Here is a 16,759-nt window from a genome sequence, read left to right on the forward strand (position 1 = left end):
AAGGGGCTAAATTGAGTTCTATTAACATTAAGAGAAATTCATATTTTTATGCTGATATTTTTATGATATTTTATATATATATATATATATATATATATATATATATATATATATATATATATATATATATATATATATATAATTTTTTTTTTTTTTTGGAATGTTACAAATCAACGTTCTTATAATGTTGAGAAAACTTAAGTTGGAAGAATGTTTCAGGATCATACTAACCTAAAAAAATTGTTAGCTGGGTAGATGTTACATGAATCACATAAACACATCTGAACATGAAATAAAAGTGACAGCAAAACTCTCATACTCTAATGTTTTAGAATAAGAATTAAATGTTTAATGGCTGTTGTTAGAGCATCCAAAACGCTGTCATATTCCAATTATTAATGTAACAATAAATCATATCAGAACAACACATTTAAAAATGTTTATATATTGTAAAACTTTATTATTTTCAACTTTATACTAGAGGAAATAGTGAACCAAAAACAATCTGATAAATCTGAAATATGCTGATGATCTGGAATATCAGAAGCTGTGAGCTTTCAGAAACAGACAAATCCTGTTGGTTGAGATGTTAGAGATGCACACAATTTTTTGGTAACAGACACAAAACAAAACAAAACAAATTCTTTTAAACAAACAACTGATTTAGCAAAAGGGTAGTGCCAGTTGAACGGTCTGTATTATGAACATTCAGATAGCAATCACCCATCAAAACAATGTAAAATCAATGTTAAATGTCAACTTTAACTGTACTGAATCAACATCACGTCTGCACCTTCAAGTAATGTTGGAAAAATTTTGAAATTTCATTAAAACAAACAAACAAATAAACAAAACAATGGTAATGTCATTGAATCAGTGTTACAATGCAATGTTGGTTCAACATTATGCTTGCACTCATAAAGTGAAACACAAGAACTACAACTGACTTCCAGCCACAGCTATAGATAAAATCAACAGAAAAAATAAATTAAGTCATATTACTAACCATACTGACTTTATGGGCCCTAAAATACACCCGGCGCAATGCGACGCAAGGCGCAGCGCAAGTGTGTTTGCTAGTTTGCGTCCGGCGCCATTCGCGTTTTCCCGTTCAGCGCCACGTCCTTAAATTAGTAAATGCATTTGCGCCCGTTAGTGCGCCCATGGGCGTGCTGGTCTAAAAAAAAGAGGTGTGTTCAGGCGCATTGCCGCCGCATTGATATTTTAAGGAGCTGAAAATAGACTGCGCCATAGACCAACTCAAACCTGGTCTAAAGTCTAAAGTCAATGGCGCAATATTTTTTGTTAGAGCGCGTTGGTAGAAACTGCGCCTCTGGGCGCGTCCACAGTGCGCGTTGACTTTGCTTATTACACACAGGGATGCGCATCACACAAACATGCCAAATATTAAAAACAAAAGGATTACAGTGTTAAAGAATATTATTGTGTAGGCTACATAAATATAAAAATGTAATGATGAATAGTCATTGCGTGTATTAGAATTAGGCTACCTATTTTCAATTCAGCCTATTACTACTTATAATGATGAACGAAATTGGCTAATTAATTGAACAATCCTGCCAATACACACACATATATATATTAACTGACTCATCGCGCGGAGCTATTTGAAAGCCTGCATCCAACGCAGACGACTGAAAGATTGACTGGCCACTTAACAGGTAATTTCAGCAAAACATCACTCGTTGAACTCCTCAGTTGAATCGGTGTGTTTTGCTTTTTCGGCATTGTAAAGCCGTTCTTCTGATGCCAGAAGACGAGGACACAATCACTGCTAATTTATCCCACGCCTTCTTCACCTCGGGAAGCTTTGGTGGATTCCTGCTTGTCCCGTAGATGATCTGCTCGCGCGCTTTAACTTCGCGCACGAGCAGATCGGTTTCTTCGCTTGACAAGCGTTCAGCTTTTCCGCCAACAAATTCCGCCATGTAAATAGCAATCCGCCATGGCGCGAGCGCATCTCGCTCTTAAAGGGAATGGGAGATGACACTCTGATTGGTTTATTGAACGTTACGCCCATTACTCATTAAGAGAATAGGGACAACCCATTTCAAAAATGCGCCCCGGCGCACGGACCGTTTTTCCGTCGTTAAAATAGCAAAAGTGGATTTGGACACGCCCTGAGTGCACCTGCGCCGTGCGCTTTACACTTTGCGTTTAGATCGTTAAAATAAGGCCCTATGTCTGTCATTTGTCAGACTGACCCGATTTGTTGTATGTAGGTTTCCAACTGAAAGGGTTTTTAAGCGTAAGGATAGGTGTTTCAGGTGTAACCACTTCACCAGAAATCCTGCCATGCAGCCATTTTCATTGTTTAAGGCTACAGTGACAAGTAGGTTTAGGGATCAGTGTTTGGTGTAAGCAATCAGTACTGTGCAGTACTGGCTTTTTTTCGGGATATGACTATGTGGTTAGTAATTGCATTTACCCTATTTGAACAAGCCTTCAGTTGTACTACAATCAGCAGACATCAAAATGGGAGCATTCAGGCTAAGGATCTCAGAGAACCAGGGTTACGCAAGTATCCTAACGTTCTCTTTCAAACAATCGCTTGGTATCTCACTATGGGAATGATATAGCCAACACCCATAATGTATGCCTTCCAAAGCCACCGAACAGACCCTGCAAGAAAGAAAACTAACCTTTCATTTCTCCAAAGAGCCAGCTTTAAAAACTGCAGGAGCCATAGTAGGTGCAGTGACATCAAGACTGAAAAATCTGAAAAAAAATGTATGAGGGGAAGCCCAGCTTACAGCTGCACAAATATCTCCCACCGACATCCCCTTGAACAATTCCCAAACCCTTTGTAGAATGAGCCCTTAAGCCCGCCAGAGAATGAAGACCAAATATGTATATTGGCCAATTCAATCACCTCCACCATTCAATGGGAAAGGTGCTGTGAAGAGATTGGCTTACCCTTGCAGTGAGTGGCCCATGAAACGAATAACTGATCATTCTTCCAGAACGATTGTGTCCTGTTTACATAATAGCATATAGGATATATATGTGCAATTTCCCTTCCTCCTTTGAAGAAAAAGTTCTGTTAATATTAACTCTAAACTTTGCACACTGATTCATACATTAGTGTACAATAACAAAATTTCAACATATGTGTCAGTCTCCATGTTCAGAAACTGAACCAGAAACTTTTCAGTCCGGTTGAGCCATCAATGTGATTATAAGCAAATAATGAGAGTGCATCTAAACTTGGTCAATAAAACCTCAATCTATTTCAACCCATTGAATGCCATTTAATCTAACAGCTAACAACTATATTAAGTTTAATGTCATCTTGTTTGCTGTTGTATAAAATGTCTGTACTCAAAAAATAAAAACAAAACTTAGTTTTAAGTTTTACTCTTAATATATCTGATTATTAAAAGTTCAAGGTGGATATGACAAAATAATATATACAATCTCTATATGATTTAATTGGTCAGTTGACACAGTTTCACAGTTGTATTTTTATCTAATCCAAACATGGCATAGAGCGGCTGAGTGAATGTGGTCTGGACTCTGTGGATGAGGCTCATTGTGTCTGAGATGCTGTAGAAGGACAAAATCCCTGCGCTGTGATCCACATACACTCCTATTCTACTGGAGACATTGACTACAGGAAGGACAGTCTCAATGTTATTGTGCCAGAATGAGCAATAGTCTGGAGAGCAGAAGAAACTCCAGGACTGATTGTTACGTCCAGCTGCACTCAGAGGACCTTCTTCCTTCCTGCTGATGCTCTTATATGTCACGGATATATCCACTCCTGATCTCCCATCTCCACTCCACTCCACCTCCCAGTAACAGCGTCCAGTCACACTCTCTCTACACAGCACCTCAGTCCAAGAATCAAATCTGTCTGGATGATCAGGATAACGTTGTTTTTTGTTAGCCAAAGCGATCGCTGTGTTTCCGTCAGACAGATGGAGCCAATTATTCACTGAGTTCAGATCCAGAGTCAACAGATGGGAATCTGATGGAGATCAATGTAAAACCGAAATTTACATAAAATATTCTTTGCAAATGAATAGTTTTCGATGTTTTTACTACTTTTTTGGACATTGAATGTGGTAATTTCGTTGCTCTCAGATTTCAACAAAATATCTTAATTTGTGTTCCAAAGATGAATGAAGGTCTTATGGGTTTGGGACAACATGAGGGTGAGTAATTAATGACAGAAATTTCATTTTGGGTTGAACTAACCATTTATTTAAATATTTTACCCCAAACTGTAAATTTTGTTATCATTTACTCAGCCTCATGCTGTCATATTATACATTTCTTTCTTTTGTGGAACATAAAAGTGATTGACAGTGAAGAGCACTGGGGTTAACCCTTTGAGCGGTACGGTCCCACATATGGGATTTTTATTTCTGTGCCCCTGGGCGTACGGTACCACATATGGGATTTCGAACGTTCAGCGACGTCGCATAACTGCCAGATTCAAACTGTGCTTTCGCGCCCTGGCTGCGAGACGGATGCGCGCAGCTCTTGTCATATATCACAAATATGCAGTGTTTTCAGCCACATAATGTTTCTTTTAAGGTTTCAGACATTTAAATACACATAAGCACCATTAAACAATATATTTAGAGTTTATAAAATACACACTGATGTCAGACATCAGTGGAAGGAGCAATAACAATCCATTCAAATACAATTTGCCGACATTTATTCATATCAGACACACATAATGGACCTAAGTAACTATAAAGTTTACTCTATTATTTTTCCAGTTCACCAGCAACTTACTTGCATATATTTCGGGAGAAACGGATGAATTCACCTGCTGTAAATCCGACTTACAGGACTCTGTGAACTGCGGGGCAAACTAAGATGGCGGCGCCCATCGCGCATTATAGATCAAGATGAAGAACATTTATAAAGGCTTTTAAAGACAAAACACACTCACTTACACATATTTGAGGATCGGAATATCAGATAGTTGATGACATGGTAAGCAAGTTTGTGAATATTTTAAATAAACAAGGAAAAACTAAATAATAGCGATCCATCTGTCATACAGTGTTATTGTGGCTACGTTCAGCGCTCGTGACACGCAAGACGCGTCGCTATGGAAACATTAAAGGCAAACGTTCTAAAATAATGGTCGCCTTAAAAAAAACTCACGCTGACATGCATTATTTGACTGACAGACGGCAGCGGTTGGAGTTAAAAATCATCATTTGTGTTCTACTGAAGAAACAAAGTCACCTACATCTTGGATGCTCTGGGGGTAAGCAGATAAACATCACATTTTCATTTTTGGGTGAACTATCCCTTTAAAAAAACACCAAAACATTTATCAAAATATCTTCCTTTGTGTTTCACTGAAGAAAGAAAGTCCCATTAAGAATTTAAAGTTTAATATCAAAATGTTTGCATTCTCAAAACATTCAATTTCTCAGGCCAAATGTGTTTTATACTACTGTAAAGTGACATCACTGAATGTGTCACAGTTTACAGGTATAGCTATAATCAAATGACACTTTTTTTTAAAACCTTGAACTGAATAATGCCATTGATTTTTGCATACTCTCACTAGACTGGATTTTAGACTTGTGTGTGTTTTCATAGTAACTCACATTGTAGAAACTTCTCTCTGGTCCGACATTCAGGAGCCAGAATGACCTGGACGATTTTCACTACAGACAACAAAACACATTTGCAGTTTAACGGACTATATGCATGGTTACTTCGTTGTTGTCATTAAGCCAGCTTGGGCATTTCCGGTGAACTGTTAGCTGATCATTCTGTACTCACTGTACAGTGACACGAAACCATCAGTGGTTGACATTTTAATGTTGTTTTCATATTTTAATGCAGTTATCACATTTACCTAATTTATAAACCAGTTTTATTGATTGCAATAAAGACGAAACTATTGTGAACATTTAAGAAATTCCATGTTTGTAATTAGACATGCATTTTTTTCCAGCACTTCAAATGTTATTTTTAATGTGATGACCGCAAACATTATTTGTTCATCCTTCTGAGATTGCCCCCCTTTGTAAAACCGAACTTTCAAAATGTAGGAAATCCAACATTTGATAGAAAACACTTTTATTTAAAAATAAAAAAGACAATAATTACTGGTATATCCAGCAGGTTGTCAGGACACAGACAGAGGCAGGCAGGTAATTGTTAAACAGGTTGTTTATTGAAAACAGAGGCATGGAAACTGGCAGATAGATGATGCAGGTGAGAATGGACACAAGCACATTAAACAGTCACTTAGCTGAAGTAGTAATGGGTAATGTCTCTATGCAGAAATGGATCAATGCAGAAAGAAGAACAGATGATGGAAGATGGATGAAGAAAGAACTGGATGGCTTAGGTAAGTAGTCCAAGGTTCGTATGACGTTGTGCTATCCATAGACGAGACCAGACAACAATGGTGAGGAAGGTGACTGCTTAAATAGAGAGTGCTGATGAGTGTGATGACTTGCAGGTGCAGGTGATTGATGTGTGAGTGCAGGTGAGGAACCGGACGGATCAGGGTGCCATGGTGAAGTAGGACCTTCGGGAAGCATGGCAGTGCTGGCCATTTGGGAGACCACAGAGGTGCTGGCCATTCAGGAGGCCACGGAGGTGCTGACCATTCGAGAGGCCAGGGAGGTGCTGGCCATTCGGAAGGCTACGGCAGAGCTGGCCATTCGGGAGGCCATGGCGGGTTAGGCCCTTCGGCCTCCATGGCCTTGGCCCAGACCCCAGGCTCAGCCACCAAGGTAAGGGACGGATAAAAATTCTTAGTCAAAACTCTGGGTCTGTTGGCTAAAGAAGACTCTTGAGCAGGCTCAGGGACTGGAGCATAGTCTGGAGCTGACTCTGGAACTGGAGCGGAGACTGGAACTGACTCGGGGACTGGAGCAGAGGGCTCAGGTGTGGCGGCGGCCATCTTGGGAAGGGACTCTTGACTGGCTGCCATCTTAGGAAAGGATATTGGAGATGGGGACTGGCAAACAAGGAACTTCATTAAAGCAGTTCGAACAGAAAGGAAGGGGTCCCTTACTTTGGTTATAAGGTCTGTCTCTCGTAGGAAGACTGGAGGTTCAGGCTTGGTGACCACGGTGACTGGAGTGGATGAGGGTGACTGTGGTTGAGTGGTGGTGGTGTCTACATCAACCTCACAGACTGTGAGGGAAGAACCACTCAGCCACAGCACATAATCAATGTACTGGGCCAGGGAGCATGTAGTTGCTGACGCTGTGACCTGCTGGTAAAGTCGGTCGTCTAACCCAGCCCAAAAGACGGTTCAGGGTGTCTCCGTTCCAGGACACCAATTGAGATAGATCAAGGAACTCATTAACATAATCCTCAATTGGGCAGTCATCCTGGAACAGGGTGAGCAGACGGTTAGTGGGCACAGCATGTGACGTGGCAGATGGATCATATGGTCGATCCCCGCCAGAATCCGTGGAGCTCTGCATGAGGTCTGGTCAAGTGCTGGTGGCTGTGACACAGGTGGTGGCGCCTATTAGCCATTTCCTGTAATACTTTTTCACTTAGTTTCGCTTTTGAATAAATATGAAACATTATAAAATAACTAGGTTTAAAAATATATTTCGTCAATGTAAAGTATAAAGTACTTACAAAATCTCATAAAAACAATAACTTTTCTTGCTCAGAAAGTACTGCACTTTCCCTTTGTAATCAAGATCAATGATTTTGGCACACTTGTGAAAATGTCTCAGTTACGACTGTAACCTTAGTTCCCTGAAGAGGGAATGAGACGTTGCGTTGAGAAATGACGCTGTGGGAACGCAACACGTGATGTCATGAAGCACATGTGAAATCCATCCAATGGTGTGACGAGACGTCAGAGGCGGGTGATGTCACGACCAGGAAACTATAAAGCATGCTCAAACAAAGCAACGTTAGCTTCAAAGTGTCTGAAGTAGTCGCTGACAGGCATGCAGGAAGTATGGCAGGGCGACACAACATCTCGTTCCCTCTTCAGGGAACTAAGATTACAGTCATAACTGAGACGTTCCCTTTCAAGGGAACTTGCGTTGCGTCGAGAAATGACGCTGTGGGAACGTTAATACCCACGCAGCTATAATGACCAATGCCTGTCTAGTTTTGTTCGATTTTGTTCGAAATGACGTTACATCAGTTCTTTCTTGATTTCGTTTGAAGTATACCGGGGCCTTGAGTGACTGGCCTAAATTTATCTGGTTTATGGTAGAAAGGATTGATTCTATGCGAGCAGGCGAAAGACGCGCCTGCATCACAACAAAGTCCCAAACCACGCCCAGAAAAGTGGTTCTCTGAGCTGGAGAAAGCACACTTTTCTTGGCGTTTAACCTTAGCCCCAACTTTTCCATGCGAACGAGAATGACATCTCGAGGACCCATTGAGAAATATTTGGCAGTAGCTTCCACACTGTCAGATATTCTACTAAGGGAACCAGTCTCTCGAGACTGGCCTCTGGCAGGGGATGACCAAACTGATTGTTCTGAGACCCTCCTCAGAGGGGGCGGGCATCCCAGTACCGGGCGGATACTTGGGTGTTTGCTCACTGGGGACCGCTGCGCCCTGAAGCACACGAGGTGGCAGGGTTGGCAGAATGGCCCCCTGAGGGCACCGAAGAGAACTGGGCACGGTATGGTGAGGTGTAAACCACTTCTCTTCAGAGGAGGCCGCTCTCGGGGTCCTGACACTGATAGCGTCAGGACTTTTTTCCCGCAGACTTCTTGGCGATAAGGACGTTCCTAAGATCCATCTTACCCCTCGAAGGCTGCGGTTGAGAACGCCCCCCTGACCCCCCGTATTTCTGAGGGGGAGTACGGGTGGTAACGCTCTGCTTTTGGGCAGCACGGTGTTGTGAGGAGCTGGCTTTTGATGTTTGGGGCTGCTCGTGTTGCTGAGCAGCCCCAGGGATATGAGAGCGATGAGGGAGGAGCTTCTGGAATGCCGCCACTTGCTTATTGGCTTCCTGAAACCTCTCTACAACAGTATTGACTGCGTCACCAAAGAGGCCAGGGGTGTCCATAAGGAAGTTCTTGTCCTTATCATTGATGGAGTTCAGATTTAGCCATAGGTGCCTCTCTGTGGCCACCAGGGCTGCCATAGCATGGCCTACTGATCTAGCCGTCTCCTTGGTGGCCCGGAGAGACAAATCTGACAAATTCACCCGCCCTCATCAATATTTCCTAGCAATTCCGCCTGGTAGGCTTGCAACATGCCCATAGTGTGTAGACATGCTGCAGCCTGACCAGAGGCTTGATATGCTTTGCCCACTAAACCAGATGTGACTCTTACTGGCTTAGTGGGCAGCGTTGGGGCCTTTAGGGACGATGTTGACTGTGGAGAGAGATAGCTCGCAAGCGTCTCTTCCACTTTTGGCATTGCCCCATAACCGTGCTCTTTAAGCCCCACTATCGATGCATAGTGCATGGTTTGAGCACTATGCACCCGATAGGAGGCTGGTTTCTTCCAGGATCTCGACACCTCGGTGTGGAAATCAGGAAAAATCGTGAGGCCTCGGCACGGAGGTTGTGCTCGCGAGGGCAGGAAGCGTTCATCCAGTTTGCTCTTAGGACGACATCACGTGTTGCGTTCCCATAGCGTCATTTCTCGACGCAACACGAGTTCCCTTGAAAGGGAACTCGCATTTTATTCAATGAACTTAAAGTGCACAATAAATATTTCATTTTTGACGCTTTTTTCACACAAAAGTGTGAAAACGATGGTTGAATTGAATTTAGCCAAGGAGGAACACTAAGGTACATCTTTATTTATTTATTATTTATTTTTTATGTCATCTTATGTTTAAATAACTAAATTAATGCTATGCCTGACTATTTAAGTGACAATATTTTGATTATTAACTACGTATTACACTATTGATGCTATTGACATTTCACCGGAAGTTTTCCAGCTGGCTTATATTATTGCAGAAGTTCTAAAGAACACTCCATGCATATAGTTAATTCGCATGAAGAAATTAAACAATTTATATATTTAATGAATGGTGCTGAACTCATTTCTAACAATAAATGAGTATTTACCTCTTCCAGATATCTTTTCTGTCTCCTCGCTGCAGAACTGCTGCAGTTTGTCTCTGAGTTGAGAGACAGATTTCACTACTTCATCAAAAGACAGATGAGAACTGACAGTGAAGCCATCTGTAGATCCAGAGAGAGAGACAGACGACAAACTCTACAGACACAAAAACACAAACTCCCTGTAATTCCAGAAGCTTGTTAAAGTCCTCAGTGTTTGAGAAGATCTGTGTTACCTGGAGGAAATGAACATGATCCTGTGTTTGTGAAAGCTGCTTCATCTCAGCGTCTCTCCTCCTCAGATCATTGATCTCCTGCTCCAGTCGCTCCAGTCGTTCTTCAGCTCGACTCACTGCAGCTCGTTCCTGATCTCTGATCAGCTGAATCACCTCAGAGCGACGTCTCTCAATGGAGCGGATGAGCTCAGTGAAGATCCTCTCACTGTCCTCCACTGCGGTCTGTGCAGAGCGCTGTTACACACATCACAATCACACAGTGGCTTCAGTGGGACTAGAAGAGCTCCAGCACTGGAGGAAAGTCCAAACTGAGACTCAAACTTCTCTTCTTCTCCAAACTCACCTTATGAGACGCCACAGCCTCTCTCAGCTGCTGAATATCTTTCTCTTTCTGCTGGATTCTCTTCTGGATGTTTCTCTGTGTTTCATCCAAATGACTCTGCAGAAAACAAAAATGATTAAATTAATGAATAAATGTTTTTGTAAAAGATTTGTATGCTCAACATTGCTGCATTTATTTGATCAAAATACAAAAAACAAACAAAAAAAAAAACAGTTATCCCAAACTTTTGAGCAGTAAAACACAAAAATTCAGTTTCTCTGATAGAAAAATCACTTAGCAAATGAGGAGAGACGCTCACTGAGATCCAGTATTAAGCAGTACCTGTTTCTCAGTCCTCGCTGCTGCAGTTGATACAGTGTCATGATTTTTGTGTTCATCCACCAAACACAGCATACAGATACACCGCTGGTCAGTACGGCAGTAAATTTCCAGCATTTTATCATGTTGAGGACAGATCATGTCCTGCAGTCGTCCAGTGGCGTCCATCAGATTGAGTCTTTTACCTCTAAAGAGATTCTCATGATGTTCAAGGTGATTTTGACAGTAAGAGCTTCGACACTCCAGACATGACTTCACTGCTATCTGATTTCTTCCAGTGCAGGAGTCACACTGAACATCTCCAGATCCAGTGTGAGGATGACGACGACGAGCAGGAACAGGAGGAGGAAGAGGAACAGGAACAGGAACAGATTGGAGTCTCGTCTTCTTCAGTTTCTCCACCATCTCAGCGATCACCACATTCCTACCTAAAACCGGTCTTGGAGTGAAGGTCTGTTTGCATAATGGACATCTGTAGATTCTCTTCTGATCCTCCTGATTCCAGTAGTCAGTGATGCAGCTCATACAGTAACTGTGTCCACAGGGAATCGTCACTGGATCCTTCAGGAGATCCAGACACACTGGACAGCTGAACTCGTCCTGATCCACTGAAATACTGGCTTCTGCCATTTCTCCTTTTAAACACACAGAAAGAGAGATGATACACACTGCAGTTTGACACAAACTACGCCCCTGGCTGGGCCAATGTAAATCCGGACTACTGCTGGCTGCAAAACACAAATTTCAAAAACATACAAATTTTTCAACAATGACAGGAAAAAACAATTTGGGTTTCAGAATCACGGTGAACGTGATTTTCACCAAGTACAACATGTTCCTGGATCAACATCTGGTTTCACTTTATTTTGATGGTCCTTTTAACACATTCTGTTGACTATAAATAGCCTGTCTACTAACTCGGATGTTAATATTCTTGCATAAATTTCGCAGAACAAGAGACTTTGAAGTTATGATTTTTTTTTTTTCCAAATGTATATCTGCCAGTTTTAAATGAATTAAAATTATACAACGCTGTTGCTACCTCGATGTGAAAATCGTAATAAGGCTAACAACCGTCATTGCCTGTATTTGACTCTGATGTATCTTCACGGTTTTTAACATGTTAATGTTCATTCGTTGTTAATCACTTTACCTGTGCGCCATTTATGCTCAACACTTGACATCAACTAAACCTAAAGTAAAGGTGACGTCACTATGTAAATAAAGTGCCTCGTCCGCTATTTTATACTCAGCAGTAAGCTGTTGTGTAGGCTATAATTACTCACTTAGCGGGTTTCTTAAGTTCTTCTGAATAAAGAGAGAGGATGCACTCACGTGATCTGCTTTTGAAATATATTATCCATCAAGGTCAAAAAAACACATTCAACGTATGAACATTCTTGGAAATTAAAAACCTGTTGAAAAACAGAACTTTTTTCAAGTAGTTTTTCCAATGCAGTTATTGGACACCACAATTCCTGTTGCCTGGACCCTGTAAAAATTCTAAAGAATTAAATAATTCTTTAGAATTATTTAAAAGAGTTCGAGGAACATGTAATTGTTCCGAATATTCCATGTCCCGCTCCATTATAGGAACGTTGAACAGCGCAGAGTTCTTACATTGTCATATCATCACAATTGTGAACTCACAGCTGAGGTCAGAGGTAAACTCACCTGAAAAAAAATGAACACAAACAGCGCGTTCTAAGTCTTGATTTCTGCAAGCGTTTAATTGCTGTTTTGCTGTTGGCAAAAGATCCGTCGATATTTGCGGCGTTGCTGAAGTGCTGTATATCCTCGGTGATGAAGAAGGCTGTGAAGTCGGACACTTTCAGTTTCACATAGAGTCAAATGAAAGTCAGACGGTCCTTACGGAACAAAAATGGGAATACTGCTAAACATGATGCCTATATTTGCAATATATGCATTGACCATGTGGCTATTTATTCAGCTAACAGATTTTTGTTATAAGAACGTTCTCCAAATATTCAGCCCTTGTCAAAAAAAATAAATAAATAAATTAAATAAAAATGAAAATGGATCATATTTTGGAACCAGATAAGATTAGTAGAACTTGTCTTATAGACAATAAATAAATATCATTTCTGGGAAGGTGTACAAAGGATTTGGTTCTTATTTCGTGCAGCATTTTGTTTACTGATACTTACAATGTAAAAAGTATACATTAAAAAAAAAGGGTAAAATTCAAGGCGTTAAAGCCCATTAAAAAAAAAAAAAAAAAAAAAAAAATCAATGACTGGCAAAAGCAGCTACCAAACAAAAACTGTAAAATTAAAGCAAAATATCCTAATTAATATTCAATTTTTTTTTAAATCACTGTATTTCACACATATTTCCTGGATTATTATTTACATTATATATGTAAATCTCTTGTAACCATTAACAGCACACATGCATGAGCTAATGTAACTACTCTCTGTACCACTGCATCAGCAACAGTTACTTGGGGGTTTGTAAATGTAAGTGTGTCTCAATGTCTTAACTTTCAAATAGATCCATAGTGGTTAGTTAATAGAGACTTGTTCATTCTTTTCTCAAAACCAGCCAGCATAATCTCAAAACATGCAAGCAAACTGGATCAGACATGTCCTTCTTGTAACATTGACCTTCATTCATTTTACACTTTCGCATTTTCTTTATTAAATAAAAAGACATATAGCCCCAAAAGCACGAGTTTGGGCAGTTTTCATAGTAATTTCCGTTAAAACGTAATACTGCCTAATAAATAGGCCTAAATTGGGGCAGTTGTGACCTAATGGTTAAAGGTGTCAGACTGGTAACACAAAAGTTGTGGGTTTGATTCTCAATACCAGCAGGAAATGACTGAGGTGCCCTTGAGCTAGGCACCTAACCCCCAATTTGCTCCCTGGGCGCAAAAGCAAAAAAATCCAGTCAGACTTGAACTCGCCAGGAGAAATCACCATAAGCAGCTCTTTCTGCGAATTTGATTTCTGCGAGTGTTTATTCATTTTTTTTTTTTTTTTTGACTTTTTAGTTGAATAATGGTCAAATGATATGTTGATCAATCTGAAACTGTTTGTGTTGTTTCCAAGTGCTGCTGATGTGTGATTAACCTTTTATGATCACATTGGTGGGATCAAGGTGCGTTCACGCCAGCACTGTCGGATTTACATTTATTACGAGATTCTGACTTGCTAAGCCAGTGACGGATGCATTCAGCACTTGTCACATGTTCAGTGTTTTCAACCACATGTTTATGTTTATTTTATGATTCAGATCAATAAAAATACATAGGAACTATAGGATAAAACATTTATAGATTGTAAAATAGGTCTACACAATGATGTTGATGTCAGAGGCAATAATAATCATTTCAAACATAATTTGTCAGAAGTGGTTCATTAACATGTTCTTCTTCCAGTACACTGGCCACATGATTTTATGTCTTTCTGGAAAAGTGGATGAATTTAGGCCTATGCATTGTAAATTACGCTCTGATTCTAGATTAACATGATCATTATAAAAGGCATTTAAATATTTATATATATATATATATATATATATTGTTGGAGTATCAAAAAAGCATCTGTTATCATCAAGTACGTGTCAAACTGTATATTACAAATAAGCTATATTCCACCCCCTCCATTCCCTTTTCAATAGTACATTGCAAATATACTAACAAAAAGGGTACCATCTTTAAAAAGTATATTAGCATCATATTTTCACAATACAACTTTTAAGTTTTTTCAAGTCTTCAAGTTACCTTCAGACTGTGCTTCCTCAGACCATGTGATGGCATCCTGCATCTGTTGTGCAAAAGTCAAGCTTTGCTCTTCCTTCATCCTCCGTTTCATCTCTCTTTTTAGGAAATCATCCCTTGGTCCAAGGACTAAGAACACTCTCTATAGACTGTTGCTGGGGGTGCACATGTGGATTCTTGCTGCTCCATTACTGCCCTTGCCAATGACAGAGCTTTTCGCTGTTGCATTCTGGCATGATCCATTGCACCAGCTTGCTCCGCTAACCTCCTCTGCATCTCAGCAAACTCCTTCTTCAGTTCTTCCAGTTCTGCCAATTTTCTGCTTGCTCACAGACCTGGGACAGAATACTACAACAAAAAACAGGCTAAGTATGATCCTGTTTGTGATGCCAAATTAATGTAGCAGGGAATTTAACTACATTGTAGGGGTAAGTTTATCTTCTGCTGCAATATATCTTGGACGAACAACACTGTTATACATCTGTAATTTCTACAGTTATTTACCATATATCACCCTTATACTGCTAATTCTCTTTACAGTAAATAACTGTGATTCCCTTTGCATCATGGGAATTTTCTGTGACGTCATACAGCGATTTACTGTATTTTTTAAATTTGCAGTGTACTACTGTATTTGCTGTAACGGATCCTCTGGCTCCATTCCATCGTGTTTTTTTTATTTTCCTATTTTGTACATTTGGTTTGGCATGATTTGCCTTACACCGCGTGTCTACAATGCTAACAGCCCGCGGCTGTCTATACTGAACACACTGAAGCTACTGGACCTTTACAAAATGCAAACCTTGTGTCAGAAATAGCGCGAGCGCTTGGACTCGGAGTACCGTACATATAACGGGGAATCAGTAAGTTATACTGTCCCAATGTCTGGGATTTGTCGTGTTGTGCCGGAGCATTCGGTACAAACAGTTACTGTAATGGGTTCTGTCTTTTGTTGGATTGCGTCGTTCGCGTCCAGGGTATGTTAGAGACAGAACCAGCGCGGCAGCGCCACAGTCTGTGGCCGGTGTACCAATGCACCCCATGAAGACTTCTCCCCGAGAGAGAGAGAGAGACCAGCAAGCAAGGTAAAAAAAAATCTTTACCACGGTAAACTCGTTAACATTTCATTTGACAAAAGATTTTGTTAGATTATGGAATTTAATATTTACTGTATGCGCGTTTTAAAGGTCTCGACTGCAACTAAGCGCCGGTGACTGCTAGTAAGATTTCTGAGGTAAGCTTTAACATTATCATATAGTTACTTAAATGTCCTAACAAAAGCAATTTTTTCTGCCTATGTTATTGTAATACTGGTTTAAAAGCGCGCCACAGTGAAATTTTGCAGGAAGGTCCTAATATCAGCGCACAGGTGGGTTAAGTACTGTAGGGAGGAGAAAAATCATCACATAGTGATTTCTTGCATGTCTCAAACAGCTTCCCCTTCACTGCAGACAGGCTGAAATTGGCTAAATCGTCGATTGCAGTCTTTCTCTCTATGGATCTCAGCATTTTTGGACATAATTTAGGATATGTAAGTATTACAATTTAATCTGGCATAATTTAATTTACAGTTCAGCTGAAATTTTTGAATATGCTATTGACAAAAAGATGTTACTTATATATATATATATATATATATATATATATATATATATATATATATATATATATATATATATATGCTTTTATCTGCCTTGTTAATGTTGCTTTTGCCTTTTGTAGCAGCGACTGATGAGGATTGAGGCTCTGGAACTTAGTAATACACGGTAGCTCCCCAGAGTATACTGGTGTTGATTAACCCCTCTTCCCCTCTATCAGCCCACAAGACAGTAGGAATGCCCCTCCAAGATAACAGAAGTTTTACACTTATTTCTTAAATAGAGTAGAGAATGAATAAAGAAAACAATAGTCATGAAATAAATTCATTGTTTCACTTCTCTTACGATCTCACCAAGAAATGTACAATAAATAAATAAATAAATAAAGTTTTGTTCATTTTATTTTCTTTCAACAATAATACTCTAAAATAGAAAAACAACAACAGTTCTGATAGAATGCTCAAATGGTTCTCAGTTCACTCAAAAGTACATTA

General features: G+C 40.1%; 1 protein-coding gene across 1 annotated transcript; it reads right to left on the reverse strand.

Moving 5' to 3' along the window:
* Positions 1-1,715: 1,715 nt before the first annotated feature.
* On the reverse strand, positions 1,716-11,562 carry LOC137003690 (tripartite motif-containing protein 16-like). Its single transcript, XM_067363940.1, has 7 exons — positions 10,926-11,562; positions 10,605-10,700; positions 10,262-10,495; positions 10,032-10,182; positions 5,604-5,663; positions 3,491-3,991; positions 1,716-1,918 (listed from the first exon to the last, which is right to left on the reverse strand). The coding sequence occupies exons 1-7, from the start codon at positions 11,550-11,552 to the stop codon at positions 1,716-1,718; spliced, it is 1,872 nt and encodes a 623-aa protein (XP_067220041.1). The 5' UTR covers positions 11,553-11,562.
* Positions 11,563-16,759: the final 5,197 nt, after the last annotated feature.

This window comes from Chanodichthys erythropterus, chromosome 3, assembly GCF_024489055.1.
Source record: "Chanodichthys erythropterus isolate Z2021 chromosome 3, ASM2448905v1, whole genome shotgun sequence".
Taxonomy (NCBI): domain Eukaryota; kingdom Metazoa; phylum Chordata; class Actinopteri; order Cypriniformes; family Xenocyprididae; genus Chanodichthys; species Chanodichthys erythropterus.

Coding starts and splice junctions, on each gene's coding strand:
- LOC137003690 (XM_067363940.1), bottom strand. CDS start 11,552: ATGGCAGAAGCCAGTATTTCAGTGGATCAGGACGAGTTCAGCTGTCCA. Junction 5,664..10,031: donor AGAAAAGATATCTGGAAGAG/GTAAATACTCAT, acceptor TGTTGTCTGTAG/TGAAAATCGTCCAGGTCATT. Junction 3,992..5,603: donor CAGAGAGAAGTTTCTACAAT/GTGAGTTACTAT, acceptor GATCTCCATCAG/ATTCCCATCTGTTGACTCTG.